Source organism: Thermobia domestica, chromosome 11, assembly GCF_964235325.1.
Source record: "Thermobia domestica chromosome 11, izTheDome1.hap1.1, whole genome shotgun sequence".
NCBI lineage: Eukaryota > Metazoa > Arthropoda > Insecta > Zygentoma > Lepismatidae > Thermobia > Thermobia domestica.
The window spans coordinates 77,175,752-77,195,195 of record NC_137464.1 but is presented as its reverse complement, the minus strand read 5'-3'; the positions used below and the strand labels follow the sequence as shown (position 1 = coordinate 77,195,195).

The window sequence follows — 19,444 nt, the reverse complement described above, 5'->3', positions numbered from 1 at the left end:
AACTGTACACAGATTTTGTCTTTTGGATGTTTTAAGACCTGTATTTACTGCTAATACGTCTACTGTTTTAGTGAATAAAGAAGAAGAACGAATTACGTAAGCCTGTGGAACTCCCTCGTGGCTTATGGTGATTACTCTATTAGGCCATAAGGTTCTGGACACGATGACAGAACTTTGTCTTTTTGCGATGAGCTTTAGTACGTCAAAAATTTTCTGCAGAAGAAACTTGTAATTGTTAACAATACGCTTTACGCGGCGTAAAAAACAGTTCAAACTATATTTATGTGAGTCGTCCGTGCATTTAAGACATCTACACATAGGAGGTATGTTTTACTTTTTTTCTGTTGGCTATATTTTTTTTTTCTCTAACAATTTTTCTGCACAGGCGAGGCAAATTTTCTGCGATTACATCGCAGATCGCGGCATGTTCTGCTATGGGGGTTCTGGATAGAGCCAACACCGTAATTACGTAGCTGTTGCTTGCACGTTCGTCCAAGTGTTGGCGATGGAACAAATTATTACCTTCGAACTAGCTTCTTCCACCGACAACTACATCTAAGCGGCACTCAAGTAGCACCTTTGTTGACAGATAGTTGTAAATAATGTCAGAATCATTGGTGGACTTCAAGATTATACAGCAATTCACTAATCCATGTAAAACTGCGCATTCCAAAATGTCCTAAACCATGTGCTCTGAACAAAGAACTACGACGAGGTAGTTCCTAGAAATCACAATTACACAGCTGAAATATAAAGAAAGAATATAACGCTACCCTCTGGTAAGGAACTGGAGGAGATCTTTTGTTTGTAGTCTCGGCGAAGGTTTGAGGATGCTGTTGTGAGGCTTATCACAATAACGTGTATTAGTGAATAATTATATTTTAATAATCTGTAAAATGGAAATTGTGCACTGTTCAAGGAATGTAATATTTTGTAGTTTTGCCAGCGGACTTAATGCAAAGTGGGATCTTATTGTTGTCTAATTTCTAATTTTAATTAACTTTAAATGTTACAAATTTGAATGAGGCTGTCGGTTTTAACAATATTCCATTGTTAAATTTTAATGTAAATAATTAGGCAAAAATTGCTTTGTTGTTACAATACATATATATAATTTGATAGTGTTGATTAAGATAATATTTACAAACTTAATTTCAAATCTTCCTCTTTGTTTAATGTGCTACCACGTAATTTTATTTCCATTTCTTCTCTTAATAACGTTTTATATCCATGAGTAGACCTGCATATAACCGATGCATTTTCAAACATAATTTTATGCCGTTCTTCCAGTGCATGTTGAACTAATGCTGACTTTTTTGGTTGATTTAATCGTTTACATCTTGTGTGCTCATTACATCTGTTTTTATTGTACGTCCTGTTTTGTTCAATGCATGTTAAGCCATATTCACATGGAATTGAATAAATAAATAAAGATAGGTAAAAAGAAAGAATTATATCATCATATGTAGAATACTTACACTCTCTTTCACAATAGATAGCCAAAATAAGGAGTTTAATATTATATTAAATTTTACATGTTAAAGTATAAATATGATTGAAGAATGTCCTAACTACACTTCCCTTGATAAGAAGTCTCTTTTCATTTTTGCAGTTGACTTTCTTAGGGCGAGAATGAATGAGTCGCACAAACATCACTTCTCTCTACTCTACCACTTGGCACTCTGCCTGCGATAATCTTCCGCCAATGTGACGTAACTACAGACGGAAACCCGTCAATTGCTCGTGGTTGCTGCTACGGTGACCTTGGTTGTTAGGCAACAGTGACGAAGTAGAAAGAGCAACCGCATACGGAGGAAGCAAGCGAGCAACGCTATAAGATGCTATTAAAAAAAAAATCGTCGAGTTTTACATCCCACGATTTTGCTGGTTAGTCTAAAGGAGGCGGTGATGATGAGAAATGAATGAAATGGTGGAATGAAGAAAGTGGGAGGAAACGGGAGAACCCCGAGAAAACCCACGAGCACGGTGTTTGTCCACCACAAAGTCCACACGGTGCGAGCTGGGATCGAACCAGGGACCCCAAGCACCGGAGGTGAACGCTCTACCACTAAGCCACCGCGCCCCCATAAGATGCTAAAAGAAACCGTTTGTAATCTTCATAAGGAAATAACAGCCTTTTAAAACAATAATGACTGAACTCCCTGAAAACACAATATATGTAAAAATAATGTGAAAAAAGTTTATCACAGGCTACATAATTAGCGCACGAACCTTCGGCATGAAAGACCTCAGTTCGATTCCCAGTGGAAGGTTACATGTTTCGGATCCCACGTTAAGTTGTACATCCACGTCTCATAGCCTCGGTGCTGGAAGGAACGTTAAACTGCAAACGAACCAACATGCATAAGCCTGCAGTTCAGGTAATTCGCACAGTTCCAACATTTTTATATGCCAGTGAGTGAGTCCTTGTAATCACAAAACGTTTTTGTATGGGAAATTTTTACAGCAAAAAGAACGAACATTACCTTGCTGTTTTACTTCTTTTCCATTCCATGTTTAACAACTCACAACAAGCATCCAAATACTGTGGGTTCTTGTGAAGAGGAACTACTTGAATCTCCATGCCACGTTTCTTAGAGCTGCTGAAAAAGAAAACATAGAAATATCCATTACAGAAAGAATATTACAATCTTAGAAAAGAACTGACAATCGAAAGAAATTTCAACATCTGATGACTCAGTAGTAATCTAGCCTCGTGCGAGGGGTCCCTGGTTTGATTCCATGCTATGTGAGTTTGTGATGGATATCATCCCCGTAGATTCTCTCGTTTCCTCCCGAATTCTCATTTTACCAATTCTTTCAATCACTAAATGATTTGATAGGATTGTTTTAAACACTAAATTAGTTGTACTTACTAGAAACACCCAGATCTACAATTCTACCCGTAGACGTTTTGAAACATTAATACTGGAAGTAGATAAGTCACTGTACATGGCAGATTTGTAAAAAGCCCAACCCACCTATGCCCATGTTTTTTCCGGGGGTTTAATTGCTTTTTTTATTCTGGAAATATTTCAAGACTGTCATTGTTACAGCTTGCAAAAATTTTCAGTTCACTGCTGTTTTGAAAAAAATGAGCGCTATTTTGAGATTTTACACTGGATTACCGAGAAAATTTATACAGCAAATTTACGGTGTCTTGTGCTTCTACCCTAAAAATTTCAACTTAAAAGTCCGAAAATTTCACTCTGCAGTGGGGTTACCCGCTATTTTGAAAAATGGCCACCACATTGAAATTTTAAGTTGGATCACTGCCAAAATATATATGTCTCGTGCTTCTCTGAAAACTTCAACTTAAAATTTCAAAATGGTGCTCTGTAGCGTGGATAGCGTTTTGAAATTTTACGTTGGTATGCCGCCACCAAAATCTATACAGGAAATTTAATGTTTCGTGCTAGTACCCTGAAAATTTAAACTTAAAAGACAGAAAGTTGTACCCTATAGTGTGTGTAGTATAGGCAGACAAATGAACAAAGATAGATCGAGTCAACCCAGGAGCCTTAGTGACCTTCGTCAAATATGAATACCAAATATATTAATTTAAAACAACGATATAATTCATGATTTATAAAATAAATGTTTCAAAATGACTTACATGAAATAAATATTTTCCAGCGTAAAATAAATAGCCTTATTGTTAAAGTTCACTTCCGATGCTTTCTGCGTTCAATTGCAAGAATTTCCCGAAAATGTAGCTTTCTTTACTGTACATCGAAACTTCCACTAGTACGAAGTTTGAATTCAGCACTTGAAATAGTAAGGGTTACGTAGTCTTCGGAACTCTGAGCATTAAGATTCTTAAATTTTACAAGAATTTTTACGCTATTGCTAGTGTTGATTCTACAGAGTGCTTACTTGAAGAGTAGCAAAACGGGAAGCATTTACGGGAAGTATTTTCTAAAATATAAAATTCATAGTTTACTTCAAATAGGCTATAAGCATAGTCCATATTAATTTGTACTATAATTATCTCAAGTTAAGTTTTTTTTATTCATTCAGTGCATTCAGAACTTTATAAAGGTCTTATGTTGAATTTGTTGTATACCTTAACCTGAAAGCATCTAATTTGTCCTAGGAAAGTCCAAAATCAAATAAAAATCACTTTCAATGTGATCACTTTAGTTGTACAAATAATATACTAACAGAAAGCTCAAAAACCAGGTGGGTTTTTTAAGTGGGTCCAGCCCGAAAAAACCCGGCGGTTTTTTTTTAATCGATAGTGAAGTTGTCTGTCTAGCAATGTTACTTTTGTGAAAGGATCCGTGCTGAGAATGCCAATAGCGTCTTGTCAAGACGTTCACAGTTAGAATTGTAACTCAGTGCTTTAGTAAATACAACTTTAATTGGTCTTTCAGAATAATTTATTTTCATTAATCATTAATCTCATTTACCTTAAAGGACATACAAATGGGACATAATATCAGATTTTTAAATTTATTTCAACAGTTGATAGTACAGTTTGTTTTGCCATATACCTGACAATTCCAATAGACACATTTCGAATTAAATCACTACCCTTCCAATTACTATCATTGCACTTTCATATAATTCAATTATCTGTAGTTTTCTTTTGTTTCGTCTTTTCTTTCTTTTAAACATCTTAAGAGGTTTCACATTTAAATTGCTGCTTGTGCAAATTTTAAAACATCAAGGACTCATGGCAATAGGTTTACAGAATTTCTACGGCAGAGTATGGCGTGTGAACAATTACGATTGCAGCAGGATGGTGTAGCAGTGGCCTCGTTTCGTTGCTGGGAATAGTATTCCGCACGCAGCACTCAAGCAGCGAAGCGTAAACGGTGCAATGAGTGGGCCCACTCAGTACTGTTAGATCCTCAGTACAGGACTTGGCAGGCGTTAAGTATCAACAATAAATTTTTAAATGAATCCACTGACAGTCTATTTCTCTCTGATGTTCATTGTGTTCTTTTTAAGCTAAAAATCCTTCTGGCATTGGTACTGCGTGCAGGTACAGCATAAAAAGGCTTACATATCTTGAGAAATTCAGAGCAAATTGACACCTCACCAAGACTGAAACAGCACAACTACTTTTACAAGACAATCCTTCACTGAACTGCTTTTTCAGCCTTCTCTTGTATTAAGCGACCAACAAATATTTTCTTTCTGTGGAGACGTAGATAGTTTTTTCCTTGAGGTGAGAGTGGTGGTCTAGTTTTGGTGCACCATAATTTGGGGAATTTACAGGTACAATTCAATACTCTGTATATATATATATATATATATATATATATATATATATATATATATAAGGAACAAATTTGTACAGGAGACAGGATTAAATACAAAGTAATACAGCTGTATTTTAGGTTTACAAGTGCTTTACGACGGATAAAGTGAGTGAGTGCGTATAAAAGATGACTGTATTAGACACTATTTTCCACCGGTGGTGTATTTATGTACAGTGCACAGAAGATGTATTTTATGTTCACAAGTGGAGCTGTACTAGCATGAAACCATGACAAGTGCTATTGAAACTCGTACGCACCCCCGCGAGAGTCAAACAGCTTCACCCTGCCCTGACTTGGTTAGATAGTATTCGTGCTCGTCAGTGGTCACGTACCACAGGTGGTTGGTTTGTATTTCTTGCACTGTAGTTTCTATCCCCCGATCATGATGATAATAAAGTAGAAGTAATGTATGATCAGATCAGTGACATATTGCATCAGAAAGGAAGAGGTAAGGTCAACACCATAGTAATGGGAGACTTCAACAGCGTAGTAGAAGGAACTTCGAATAAGGTAGTGGGACCATTTGGACTAGGTAGAAGAAACGAACGAGGTCAAATGCTTATCGATTTCTGTAGGCAACATGATCTGGAGGTGATGAATACGTGGTTTAAGAAAAGAAAAACCAAGTTGTACACCTGGAAAAGTCCAGGAGATAAGAAACGCTACGAAATCGACTACATTGTTGTGAAGCAACATTTCAGGAATAGTGTACAAGACGTGAAGACACTGCCAAGAGTGGACGCTGATTCGTATCACAATCTCCTGGTGGCGGAAGTGCAAACCTGGTTAAAGTCAATCAAGAAAAATGGAAGGAGAAATCGAAAATGAAACTTGGAGCTACTAAGAAACATCGACGATGATGTGAAAGAAGAGATTGAAGAAAAATTCAGTGCAATGGACGACGTGGTTCACAATACAGAGAATAGCTGGAAAAAAGTTAAACAGATTCTACTTGACACACTCCACGATAACATTGGTAGGATGGAAAGAGCACCGAGAAAACCATGGATAACTGAAGCAATGCTTAAGATGGAAGAACGCAGAAGGGCAAAAAACACGGACATCAATGAATACAGAAAGCTGAATAATGAATTGAGAAGAGAAACAGACAAAGCCAAAGAAATGTACATGGAGCAGATATGTCATGGAACTTCAACGGCGCGGCAGATATGATCTCATGTACCAGAAAGCACAAGAGTTAGGAGGGAAAGCTCACAAAATTATAAGAACGTTCGGCATCTAAGATCAACAAGGCAATGTAACCACTGACCATCAAAGAATCCTTAGAATTTGGGAGGAATACATAAAAAGAGATCTGTATGATCAGAAGAACCGCCCCAAAAATATTGCGATTGAAGCAGGGGAAGAGGTTGATAATGATGAAAAATGATCAAGTATATTGAAAAGTAAAGTAGTACAAGCAATCGAAGACATGCGAAGGAGAAAGGCCACTGAAGACGACGACATACCAGTAGATTTGCTCAAGGGATTAGAAGACAACGCAATAAAAGTACTGACTTCACTTATTAACAAGAACTACCTGAGTGGAGAACGGTTAAAGGATTTTCTTGATGTTAGAATGATTGCATTGCCGAGAAAAAGAAGCAAAGAAGTGCAGCGATCATAGAACCATTAGCCTATTTCCCACACTGGAAAGATCATTACACGCATTCTGAACAGGCGTCTGGAAAGTAATATAGATAAAAGGTTAGAAGAAGATCAATTTGGATTTCGGAAAGGAAAAGGCACCAGAGATGCTACTGGATTGATGAGAATTATATCAGAAAGAATTCTTGATGTAAAGGAAGAGTTGTATTTGTGCTTCATCGACTGGCAAAAAGCTTTCGACCGAGTCAATTGGACGAAACTTCTGAAAATACTTAAAGAAATCGGAGTCAACTGGACAGATCGACGACTCATTCAAAAGCTGTATATATGACAACGAGTGAAGTTGCGCTTGAATGAAGGAGAAACCAATAGTGCGGAGACTGGAAGAGGAGTCAGACAAGGATGTAGTTTGTCGCCCCAATTATTCAACATCTACAGTGAATGTTTAATGAAGGAAGCATTCCTCATAGCAGAACACCCCGCGATCTGCGATGTGATCGCAGAAAACTTGCCGCTCCTGTGCAGAAAAATTGCCGCTCCTGTGCAGAAAAATTGCCAGAGGAAAAAAATAACAGCCAACAGAAAAGTATAAAAACTTGCCTATGTGTAGATGTCTTTAATGCACGGACGACTCGCATAAATATAGTTTCAGTGGTTACTAATGTGATGGAGAAAGGGCCAGCAGCAAAGGATGGGCTTAGTAGTGATATTGGAACAATAGACCAGCTTACATACATTATGGACAAGAATGGACCCGCATCAGGATATATAAAAAACAAGAAAATTCCTTAAAGCTGCTCCCAATACAAAATACGATGTATCGTATCATAAATATTTTAAATCTGCTTCTGTTAGCAAAACTCTTTAAAAACATGTGACTTCATAGGTTGTAACTCGAACTAGGGATACCGCTGAAAACTGTTTAGTATGCTTCATGTAAAGCTGTAATAAAAACATGACAGTATCATCTTGATTTTTTATTTTGGAATTCCTGCAGAAAATTTTTGACTTACAGTGTCTAGTCGTAGAAAGACAAAGAAAGTTCTGCCACCGGGGAAGCATTAATGGGAATTGGAGATTTCAAGATTGGAGGGCAGATCATTAGCAAGACCAGGCATGCAGACGATACGGTTATAATAGCTAAAACCGAAGGAGGACTACAGGAGATGATTGACAAAATAGTTGACACTGGAAAACAGTATGGAATGGAAATTAACATCGAAAAGTCGAAAGTCATCAGAATATCTTGTGGAAATACGCCCTTACTGATCAGAGTAGAATAAAGAGAACTTGAAGACGTCGAGTATCAAGTATCTGGGAAGTATTTTGACGACAGACGCTTACTGCAGCGAAGAGATCAGGTCAAGAATTGCCATAGCTAAGGAAGCATTCAACAAGAAAAGGTCACTCTTAACTAGCAGGCTCAATATTGGACTTAAGAAGAAGTTGGTCAGGTGCTGTATATGGAGCATTGGACTGTATGGTTCAGGGACTTGGACATTACGGAAGTTAGAGAAAAAATATTCAGTGAGATTCGAAATGTGGTGTTGGAGGAAGAGAAGAAGATGAAATGGACAGAGTGAGGAACAAACGAAGATGTTTTAAAACGGATAGGAGAGAAGAGGACACTTCTATCCACCATCCTTCGCAGAAAGGCCAATTAGATTGAACACATCTTGCGAAGAAATTGTCTTCTTGACACCGCCATAGAAGGAAAGTGAGGAATAGGAAGAAGAAGAACACAGCTGATCGATGATTTGAAAGATAGGAGAAAATATTGGGAGTTACAAGAGGAAGTTGAAGATCGACAAAAGTGCAAGAAATATTTCCAGGCCCAGATCTAAAATTGAAAAAAAATCTTCATTAGTCCCAGGACCTGCCGAAAGGCAGAATGCTTAATAATAAAAATAATAATAGTTTCTATCCCATAAATCTGGACACCATATTTATATGCAAACCGCAAAAGAAATGTAATTATTCAAAATGACTTCTGGTGGCCCCCTTAAATTTAGTCTATGCTAAATGAGGTAATATCATGTCACCCAGCGCAAATCTTTTGGAGAAAAATAAGAAGGAAATCAGTGGAAGAATAACTTTTCAACAACTATTTAGAATGGTGTGCCAAAACTTGACCTGCACAGAGTCGAGTTTCAACTGACACTAAGTTTCTATCATTAGGAAGACAGGGGTGCCCGTATATTAAAAATGTTTGTTCAATCGATTCTGTTTTTTCGTTGGACTCAACATAGTGTAAAGTGTGAAAGCAAACTTTTTGGTGTATGTGTCACAATATATAACAATGTTCCTGACTGTAGGTGGTAAAACGTTACTGAAGTGTACCAACAACTCCGATACGATTTCTTCGGATCCTCGGTGGCCATAGTCTCATTCCACGTGTAAAAATTCACTAATTTTTGTTAACATTGTAAATGCCAAAATTGTATACATATAAATGTCATTTGTAATAGGCATCCTCACTGTTAAAATACAAAACAGAAGAACTTTCTGAAGATGCATTGATATGGATCACTCATGCTTTAGGTGTTAAGTTGTATTCGTATTTAAGCTCAACTTTTTCGTCATTAGTTAAGTCATTATTTATTTTTTAACACAGTAAGAACTGCATGCTTTACGTGTGTCTTTCCGTAACTGTCTAAAGTATAAGTGAAACTATGTATTGAAGATGAGCCTATAAATGCTCCCTTTCATAACAGTTTTTCTCCTTTGTCTGATTCCTCGCGGTATGGTTCGTACATTTCCTAATGTTGAGTAAGAAACTCAGTTATTTTCTGTTGCTGTTTTAATTCTTTGGACAGTACAATTTGCTGACCGGGAAACTTTGTGTTGCTTGACGAAATCTACTTTACTTGGAATCATCGTTATTAGTTGGTTGTTTTTCCTTTAAATCAATCCCAGGAGTTTTACCCCTCGCAGCATTCTTTCAATGCCCACCCATCAGCTATAGAAAATGTTTCCATGAAATATGATTTAGATACCCCAATAACACGGGATGAAAACCTCACGTGATACGGGTTATGTTTAGCAGAAAGGGTCAAGGAGCACGTAAAAAATACAAAATTGACAGAAGAAATGGATGATGCAAGTACTTAGAAATAACAGAATGTAACCAAATCTAATCTAACCTAACCTAACCTAATCTGAACTAATCTAATATTAGTAGAAATAAGTGAAATTCTATCATTTTTTGGAAAATTATGTCGCACTCTTATACTAACCTAACCTAATCTGATTAGAAATCACCGAAATTGTAACGTTAAAAAAAAAAAACCTGGACCTATTGTGCTAAACATAAGCCCAAGACAAGAGTTCGAGAAGAATTTGTTTAATCTTAGGAACGGCACCGCGAAACATCAACAGCTTCGATGGGTTCACAGAAGTACGCATTTTGCTTGCCGAAATAATCCATTTCCCAGAAAATCTTCTGCAATTGTTCCCTTTCTTCGGCAGTAACTTTAGAAAAGAACTTCTTGACACATGCAATTCACATTACGTAAAAGTTTAGGGAGAACTGTTTTACCTGCACGATTTACATACGACTGTCGTCACTCCTCGCAACATTACGGGAACCATTTAACTCGTGGCGAACTCTTTTTCTCTTAGTTCTCGAAGAACCTTCATCTGCAACTGCAATATACTTCATGATAATATACACCAAAAAATAAGAGATAAACCTCGATTTCTGAGACACCACATGGTGAAGCTAAGTGAACTTCGAATGCTATCTTGAGCTATTTCATAGCAGCGGTCAGCGTACGCGCTTTAGGCGTGAGAGACCGGGTTCGATTCCCGGCGGGAGCTCATGTGGTTCGGATTCCATGTTAATCAGTAGGTCCCATCTCATATAGCCTCGCTGCTGAAAGGGACGTTAAACTCAAAATCAACTCAACTCGAATGCCATCTTCACCGTCATTTTCAACTTAGCACTTACACCACTTGGGAAAGAAACAGGCACTCATATCCATATGTAGAAGTGAATGACGGGATTTGTCCTTCTAATTTTTTTACAAATATATTTTTGGGTTCACTCGAGCTCTACCGAAAACAAAATTTATAGGTAAAATACGATGTGAAACACTTTTCGTAAAAGAAGCAGAGTGTGAATATAAGTAATTTCTGTCATTAGATATCATATTGAAATACATTTTGAATAGTAGTGAACGTATTCTACCAGTAACTATTTACTGAAGCGGAAGGCGGAATTATACAAGAATGAGAAGGTGGAAATAAATGGCGGGAATGTTCTGTTCGTGTTAGCAATGGACGTTTGCGATTGTATTAATGCAAACACACGATTTTATTACAAAGAATAGTGTGATAAAGAGCGTCATATTATAAAGTTTTTGCAGCGTCATGGTATGTTGAAATCTAAAATCAACTGTGCGAAGTGTGGAAAAGAAGTAAAAATTCAAAACACGAATTTGTCATCACAGCGGGCAACTTGTACCTGGGAAACCAGTGAAGTCATTTTTAAGGTAAGAATTATTACAATGATTTAAGTGCTTTTGAAGATGAAAATTATTGCGGATATTTTATGTATTTTTCCACTATCCTCGTTTATGTGTATGTCCCCCGTCACTGACGCGCCTGCTCCCTAAGGACGCAACCTCTCGCTCCGCTCGGGCCCCCTCCAGCGCTCCTGCCCTGACTCGGTTAGATAGCATTCGTACTTTTTAGTGGCCACCTAGCACAAGTTAGGGCAAATTTTTACTTTGAGCCAAACAGTGACTACAACCGATTCATCTGATCCGGTTCCCGGAGCAGTTTAGGAATCATCCCTAAACTGCTCCCGGAACCGGATCAGATGAATCGCTTACAGTTACTAACAAAGTGAAAGTAATGTACGATGTTAAGAATTATATTATAAGTACAAGGGCCAAAATGTTACTATACGATGTTAAGAATTATACTATAAGTACAAGGGCCAAAATGTTACTATACGATGTTAAGAATTATACTGTAAGTACAAGGGCCAAAATGTTACTATACGATGTTAAGAATTATACTATAAATACAAGGGCCAAAATGTTACTATACGATGTTAAGAATTATACTATAAGTACAAGGGCCAAAATGTTACTAAACATCAATTTAGGTGAAGCGATGACTACCAATTTTAAGATCTAAATGGGAGGGCTACCGCCCCCGAAACCCCCCGCTCAAGTACCATAAAAACATCCAAAACAACAATAAATAATCAAACCACTACTATAAACCTAATTTACAAGCGGGAAACAAATCAAGAATAAAAATACTATAAATTAAAAAAATGAAAACACTCACCGCTAATGATAGACATATCCAGCATGCCGTAAAAATTGAAAATATCGCTCTCCAAGTGACAATGAAAAATGTTCCTTTCCACACAGACGTCGATTTATTAAACCGAGCACATTTGCTATTATTACAAACAAGGAAAACCAATAAACGCCCACTTCTCCCATACTTCGGAAGTAACTTCAGCCTTCGACCACAACCATCACATGTTTTCTCTAACTCAATTAAACCACATAGTGACGCAAAGCGATATGAGTTAATATCCGAATCAAATACAAACTTATTTAAAAACGACAAGTTCAAATTCTTTATGTTAAATTCATGAAACGGTTTCCCAATTAAATTTGCTAACTCGATTGTCGCCATGAAACGAAAATTCAATTACGCGCTTCCCACATGTAACCAGCAATAGCACACACATACAAGCACACAGAACATGTGACATCACACTTACAAACTATCATATGACTGTACACAGACACCTAGTGGGAAAAATATGAACTAAGGCGTCACACCAAAGGCACGAACAGTTCCAACAAGTGACTCACGCAGAAACAGTTCTAGGAAGTGACTGAACCTATAAGAACCGATTAAAGTCACAGTTTGAGTTAAAGTAAAGACTTACCCAAGTGAGTTCCTAGTTTATGCACTAAATCCTCATTTAGTGCATGTTCTGCAAAAAGAAACCTTATCATTTCTAAAAAGTATTTAGAAGTGAAACTGTCATTTCGAAAAAGTATTTATATATGGAAAGGGTAATTTGTAAAAGAGATTGCCACTACACGATACAGGTTAAATTATGATCAATGATCCGTGCACTTTTACTATATGGATCCATAGTATAAGTAGTAGTAGTAATAGGAACGGTTTTTTCTGTACATTTTACAATCTATGGATCCGTATAGTAAAACTTCACCCATTGATCACAATTTGGTACCAAATCATATCGGGGCAAAGCATGATGTTAGCAACCCCATTCGAATTAAAAAAAAAAAGCAACTGCTTCTTCTCCCTCGGGTTACACGCCCCTGTATGTAAAAATATTAAGGTGGATGGCTTAATTAATAATTATAACAAAACATCAAATATACCCACTCTGTACACTTACGCTCCATACTGTTAGTTTGTTATTACACCGTTGCCAGCTCCTATAACAAATAATTCGCAGTGCTGCCAGTGTCAATAACTTTGACACAAATATCGCTACATGAGAGATGAAATTACTCCAATCTTGAGTGAAAAGTCGCTAAAAATTGATCGTGAATCCCTTGTTGGTATGCACTAACGTCTAGACGTAAGTTATATAACGGCTTATTGTTTTAATTAGATCATACTTTTTTTTTCAGTTAGCTATTCATGTATTCCTCTACCGAGTAAAAGCAGTGTTGTAATATTTCTGAAACTCTTTTTTAAATTTAGCAACAGAGTCCTGAGTCTTTATATATTTTTGGGAAGTTTATTGTACAGCATGATACCCGCATATTCACACCCTGTTTTATATAATACATATAATACAGTTCTGTGTTCTACAATGTAAAGGATTTATTTCCTGTATTATAATTATGTTGTTCTTCTACTCGCGTAAGGATACCCTCCAGGTATTTCATTACAAATATCAGTAAATTTAAGATATACAAAAAGGGTACTGAAATTATACGAAGTTTTTTTTTTTTAATATTCGTTTCCAGTGATTTTTTGGTTTATCAGTTACCATCATTCTTATTATTCGTTTCTGTATTGTAAAAATTTCTTTGGTGTTCGACTCGAATAATCCAAAGTATTTTTTTATGCAGAATTTTTAACACATTTTTAAGTAGGTCTACTTTATTTGCGAAAAAAAAATATTTAATTTCTTACTAAGCTTTGTTATATGCACATCTCAGGAAGGATTTTGATATATCCAGATTCCCAAGAACTTCGTTGAATTCATGTAGTCTATTTCATTATTTTCAATTAAAATATTTCCATTCTGTGTTGCGCAATGATGAAAATTGATTGAGTGCGTCTTTTCAATGTTATTTTCTAGAATCCAGTGAGATAGTTTACAGAGGATTTCGTTTGCACTACCTTAACTTCCTCGTTTGTTTTCCCTTTTACTATTAACCATACTTATTAACTTAATGTATGTAATTTACATTATTATTATTATTTCTTTTTACTTTTGTGTTTATATATAAATGACGTGTCCACTTCACATGCATTGTAACACAGTGCTAAATGTATAAAAAAAAAAGGACGAAAATAAATACAATACAATACAATACAGTACTACTACTAAATATGGAGTCTTGAGAGCACTAATGTCATATGTCCAATTTTTCTCAATATTATCTTTGTCAGCTATTTCGATAGTTTGATACTTCTATGTCAGGTGCACAAATATCAAATATCCACTTCAAGTAGCTCCTTAGTATTTCACAGTGAAACGCGGTCGCAAATGCTTTGCTAAGGCACACTTATCGCTCCAAAACAGCTTCCTGAAAAATTTAGGAAACTGGACATATGACATTTGTGCTCTTAAGACTCGATATCAGTGACGACGCAGCTTGGGCTTAAATGTCATCGGGGTTTTCAACCAACAGCTACGCGCCACCAAACCACAGAAATCGACAATGATCTTCGATGCACTCGACCGTAATCTCGAGTATCTTTGACGCCTTTCGCATTTTCGTCCAATACATGGCTCAAGTAGAACTCTTATTGGCCAAACTCGATGACGTCACGAAGTTTCAAGTTCAACTTGCTAGAGCCTTTCTATTCGATCTGTGCCCCTTCTGGCGCTGCAGTCGATGTGTGCTTTCCCGTACCTCCCACAAAAGAGGAGGGAGAAGTTGTTGCGGCCGAGATCTGTCTATTGTTAGATGCGGACGCGTTGCCAAAATGAATTATTTCACGGACTTCGCTGTCCTTTATCTTGTTAGCCATTCTAAATAGCCTACGATCTTCACTCAAGACCAAACGATTGAATGACAAATTGGCAACACAGCTGAGGTCATTCACTTCTTTTCCGTAAGCAAACCCAGACAGCAATTTAAACTTGCTGCAAGTTGCCACAAACTTGCTGTTGCAAGGTAAATTAGCTTGCCGCAAGCTATACTATGCAAGCCAATTAGCTTGCTTTAAGCTTGTGGCAAGCTAGTTAGTTACATCTGGGCAAGGCTTGGGGCAAGCTTGTCTTCACAAGTTAAACACAAGTCAAATTATCTCAAACGCAAGCGTATTCTCATCAATGGCAAGCTTTATTAAGCTTATTGCAAGCGAAACACACGCCAAAGAAGTTATATGGAATCTTGCACTAAGCGAATTTACATAAAACAGTATGAAATCAGTGTAATTTAACCGTCTGACTAAATCTATGCTACAATATATTGTCCCCTCACCTCCCCAATTATTGAAGCACATGCACAACCATGAAAACACCCAAGTCTCCCATCCGCTTCTGCAAAACATCAAAATAAGCATAATTGTTACGGTTTAGTTGTAACACGCAACGCGCCGTTGCTTCTTGCAAATATCTAACATGTTGCTATATTAGCCGCGAGTACTTGAAATTTCTACCTTTTTATATAAAAACGCAGAAAAATGTTTATACTTTAAACACAGCGTTCAGATAAAGTTTATAGTAAACTTTAAGTTAAACTTGAAGTTTATATTAAAATATATACAACAGTTCTGTATTCTTTCGCGAAATAAGTAGGCTCAAATCTGCTGCCATCTATGTTCACATTTATGCTTTATACATAAATACTACAATTCGTTATGCCTCATAGTTACCGAAATATGAGGAAATAAAGAGCGATATTATAGGTACGTGGGACTAGAGTACTAGACGGAACAATTAAAAAAATAATTAAGTTTGTCCTTTATTCAAGCTGAATGCTAACAAGACACTAACAACGCGAACACTACCTTATCGCCGAAAGTAAGGAGGTCAGCGTCACGTGGATTTTGAGAACAACTGAAAATCGAACGCGCGCTAGCTTTTTACTTCAATCTAAAGAAAAGCGTCTCGCAAGCGAAGCGTGGGTTGCCCGCACTACGGCTTGCGCTAAGCAGAAATAAGCTTTTGTGTATAAGCCAAAGCGAAATAAAATCAAATAAAAGCGATAGGCAAGCTTGCGGCAAGCAAACATGCTGTCTGGGAAGGTTGGAGCCGCGGTGGCTCAGTGGTAGAGCGTTCACCTCTGGTGCTTGCGGTCCCGGATTCGATCGTCATCTCCGCCAAGTGAACCGTATGTGTGGGTTTCCTCGGGGTTCTCCCGTTTCCTCCCACTTTATTCATTCCACCATTTCATTCATTACTCATCATCACCGTCTCCTTTAGCCTAACCGGCATAACTGTGGGACGTAAAACTCAAAGATTTCATTTCATTTTTTCCGTAAGATTTCCATATATATGTAGTGTGTGTGTGTGTGACAAATGTGTAAGAAAGAGAGAGAGAGATGGAATTATAAATACTTTTAATTGCTAAATACGTTGTATTATACTTATTCATTTACGTTCACTTTCTATGTGATACAAATATATTATACTCAAATAATCTTTGAACAATAGGAATTTTCAAATAAAAACAGGCCACTTGATTTTTTTACTATTTTACTGTTTAAAAAAATAAAAATAATAAATAAAGTTGATATTGTGTTTTTGTATGATGTTCCCTTTCCTTGAGATTACAGGCTATGTCGAATGTATCACTGACTAGTGACACCGAACCTACTGGGCCCGTATGGGCTCGTCATCAACAGTCACTGACACACTCACCAAGCCAATCATCTACGGAAAATAGAACTCAAATCTGGCCCGAAAATATAAAGATTCCAAACTCTCTTCCATCTCGACTCACAGTCCGGTATCCAGGCCTGCAGTTCAACATCCACATCCCATCCGAAAATAGGTTGTGAACCACGACTACAGACACAGGACATCGACCTACGAGTGGAGCTGGCAATGAGCACAATGAAGATCTTAATGTTGTCTGTAAAAGCCCTATCTGAATTTAAAAAAAAAACTCTTGAAACAGAATTTTGCAACAAAAAAAAATCCAAACTGAGATTTTGATTGAAACTGATAAAATGAGAAAATTTCTACAGATTCGGTTGTTTTCAACCCCGGTCACACTAAGGAACGTCTCTTCCCTTGATTCACAGCTATTTCATTTCCCCAGTAAACTTATTACGTACGTACTGCTCTTTGCTTTGAACATGCTTCGCATACATACCAAAACATAAACTACATATTTCTACTACTTCTTAAAACTACAAGATAATTATATTCTGTATTCGAAAAGAAAGATGTTTTCACGGCTAGTAAAGTTTATTCGAAAATATTCATGAAAGTAGTGTTGGACAAAATATTTGATAACAGAAAAATCTTTACACTTGAATGACATACCCATCTAAGAAAACTAATATGATCGATTTCTATAACTTTCAGAGCCTAAACATTATTTACTTTTGTTTAGCACAGATATTCCTAAAATATTCATATTCATTTAATATTCTTCCTGTAATATTCTTGACTTTCAAAAACATTCACATTGAATCGACACACAAAACAAATGAAAAGACACAATATAAATACATTACACTATTGAAAATAATACATCACTGCACAAGGTTGTGGTTAGCTACTTTCACTTTTCTTTATCTATTCATTGGTGCTTAGGATCCGCTGTGCATTAAGATTTTGGCCGGCATAGAGGATTTACGCTCTTCGCTACCTCTCTTACAGCTCGGACCCACTGGACAATCTAGCACAGGTAAACACTCACATCACATATTGCCATAACTTAAACCTAAATCCCTATTCTAACTACACTAACTTAACCTAAACAAAATGAAAAAAAAAATCACACATATATTTCATGAAGCACCATCCTTATTATATTTATATTTGTTTCGCTACCACATTCAGACCAAAGACGCAGTGGTTACTTGCGTTAGTGTCGCTCTGAAATTCTAAGCTTCTTAATAAAGAAGGAAAAAAAGTATCTACTGATGATTATTTTAAAAAAACTGAAATTTCTAAAACTTGATGGGTATCAGAATAGAATATTACGAAGGTTTAGCCTATTGCCGAAAGTTTTCTGTTACCGGTACGCAAAATTCATGTACCCTTGCACTTAACTGTAGCCGTGAATCTGACACTTACTTCCAAAAATCAACGTTTAGAATTATTTTGTTTAAAACCAAAGAAAACATACCAAAATAAAATAAGATTTAATTTCGAGCAGTGTTACCGGAAATGAATAATTTCAAGATTTCAGGGAATCTAAACATCTTTTCTTCACTGGGGGAAAATGTGTGTGTGGTACACACATTTTCTTGTGGTTACGACAATCGCTCTGTGCTGAGATAATCTAGCTTTCTTTTTCCCCCCATTGAACGAAAACACGATGTCACATTGACCGAATCTGCATGTGTGTGGCGTTGAGGGAAACTTTATGCACTTAACACATCATGTTATGAATTTCACACATGCACCAGAAAATATAATCACACATATTTGCTCTATCGAGACAAGGAATTTTGAAGATGCCAATACCGGGATTGAATTTCACTTCCACTGGTTCCTACTTACGTGAGTCCATTCCTTTGACAGCGACTAAGCGGATATATTAAAAAAAAAAAGTTGTCTGATGAATTATGCCACTAGAATCTCCTTGGAGATTCTTAACTTGTGGTTCCAAAAAAGTTTTCAGATACTAACAACTGTAGCACCGATCTAAAAGCCATTGAGCGTCACTCAACTTCTTCTTCTCCGATGCTTGCACACCGACTCAATATTTACTCTCTGTCACCGTCTCCTCCAGCTTCTCCTACGTTCTCCCGCTGACCGAGAACGTAAACTTTGCCAATGAGCTCATTCCGTAACAATAAGCACATTCCATACTAGTATCCCTTATACAAGACGAAAATCACTTCACAGTTTAGAATATTACTTGATTAATAATTTTGTTAAAACACCAAACACAGCACGTTTATCTCCGCTGACAACTTCTGATACTAGCCAAAACGAAGAATTTATCACAGTTTTAAAATAAAGACGAATTATTCCACAATTTCTACAGACGACGAACACTATACGCCTGTCTCCTGAAATGGTTGACGATGTAAGACCAAGAATTACATGAAGATGATCTCTAATTGGAAGATAATCGTGACGTAACTATCGGATGATAGGCTTCTGTGCGAAGATCAAAGAAAACCGAAATCTCAGCCGCAGCTGTGATTGTGGATTATCCAATCAAATAATTTACTTCGAAAACAAA

General features: G+C 36.8%; 1 protein-coding gene across 5 annotated transcripts in view; it reads right to left on the bottom strand.

Moving 5' to 3' along the window:
* Naa80 (N-alpha-acetyltransferase 80) overlaps window positions 1–13,394 on the bottom strand; it is a 42,918-nt gene extending 29,524 nt beyond the window's left edge. Inside the window, exons 1-2 of one of the 5 annotated variants that reach the window (XM_081730633.1) lie at window positions 13,269–13,394; window positions 2,487–2,603 (exon numbers count right to left, since the gene is read on the bottom strand). In XM_081730633.1, coding sequence (XP_081586759.1) covers window positions 2,487–2,603; window positions 13,269–13,288 — 137 coding nt within the window. In that variant the 5' untranslated portion in view covers window positions 13,289–13,394. Of the gene's footprint in view, window positions 1–2,486; window positions 2,604–10,416; window positions 10,485–13,268 lie in introns of those variants that run through there. The other 4 variants (XM_081730635.1, XM_081730634.1, XM_081730636.1 and 1 more) reach the window with 4 other exon arrangements.
* Window positions 13,395–19,444: the final 6,050 nt, after the last annotated feature.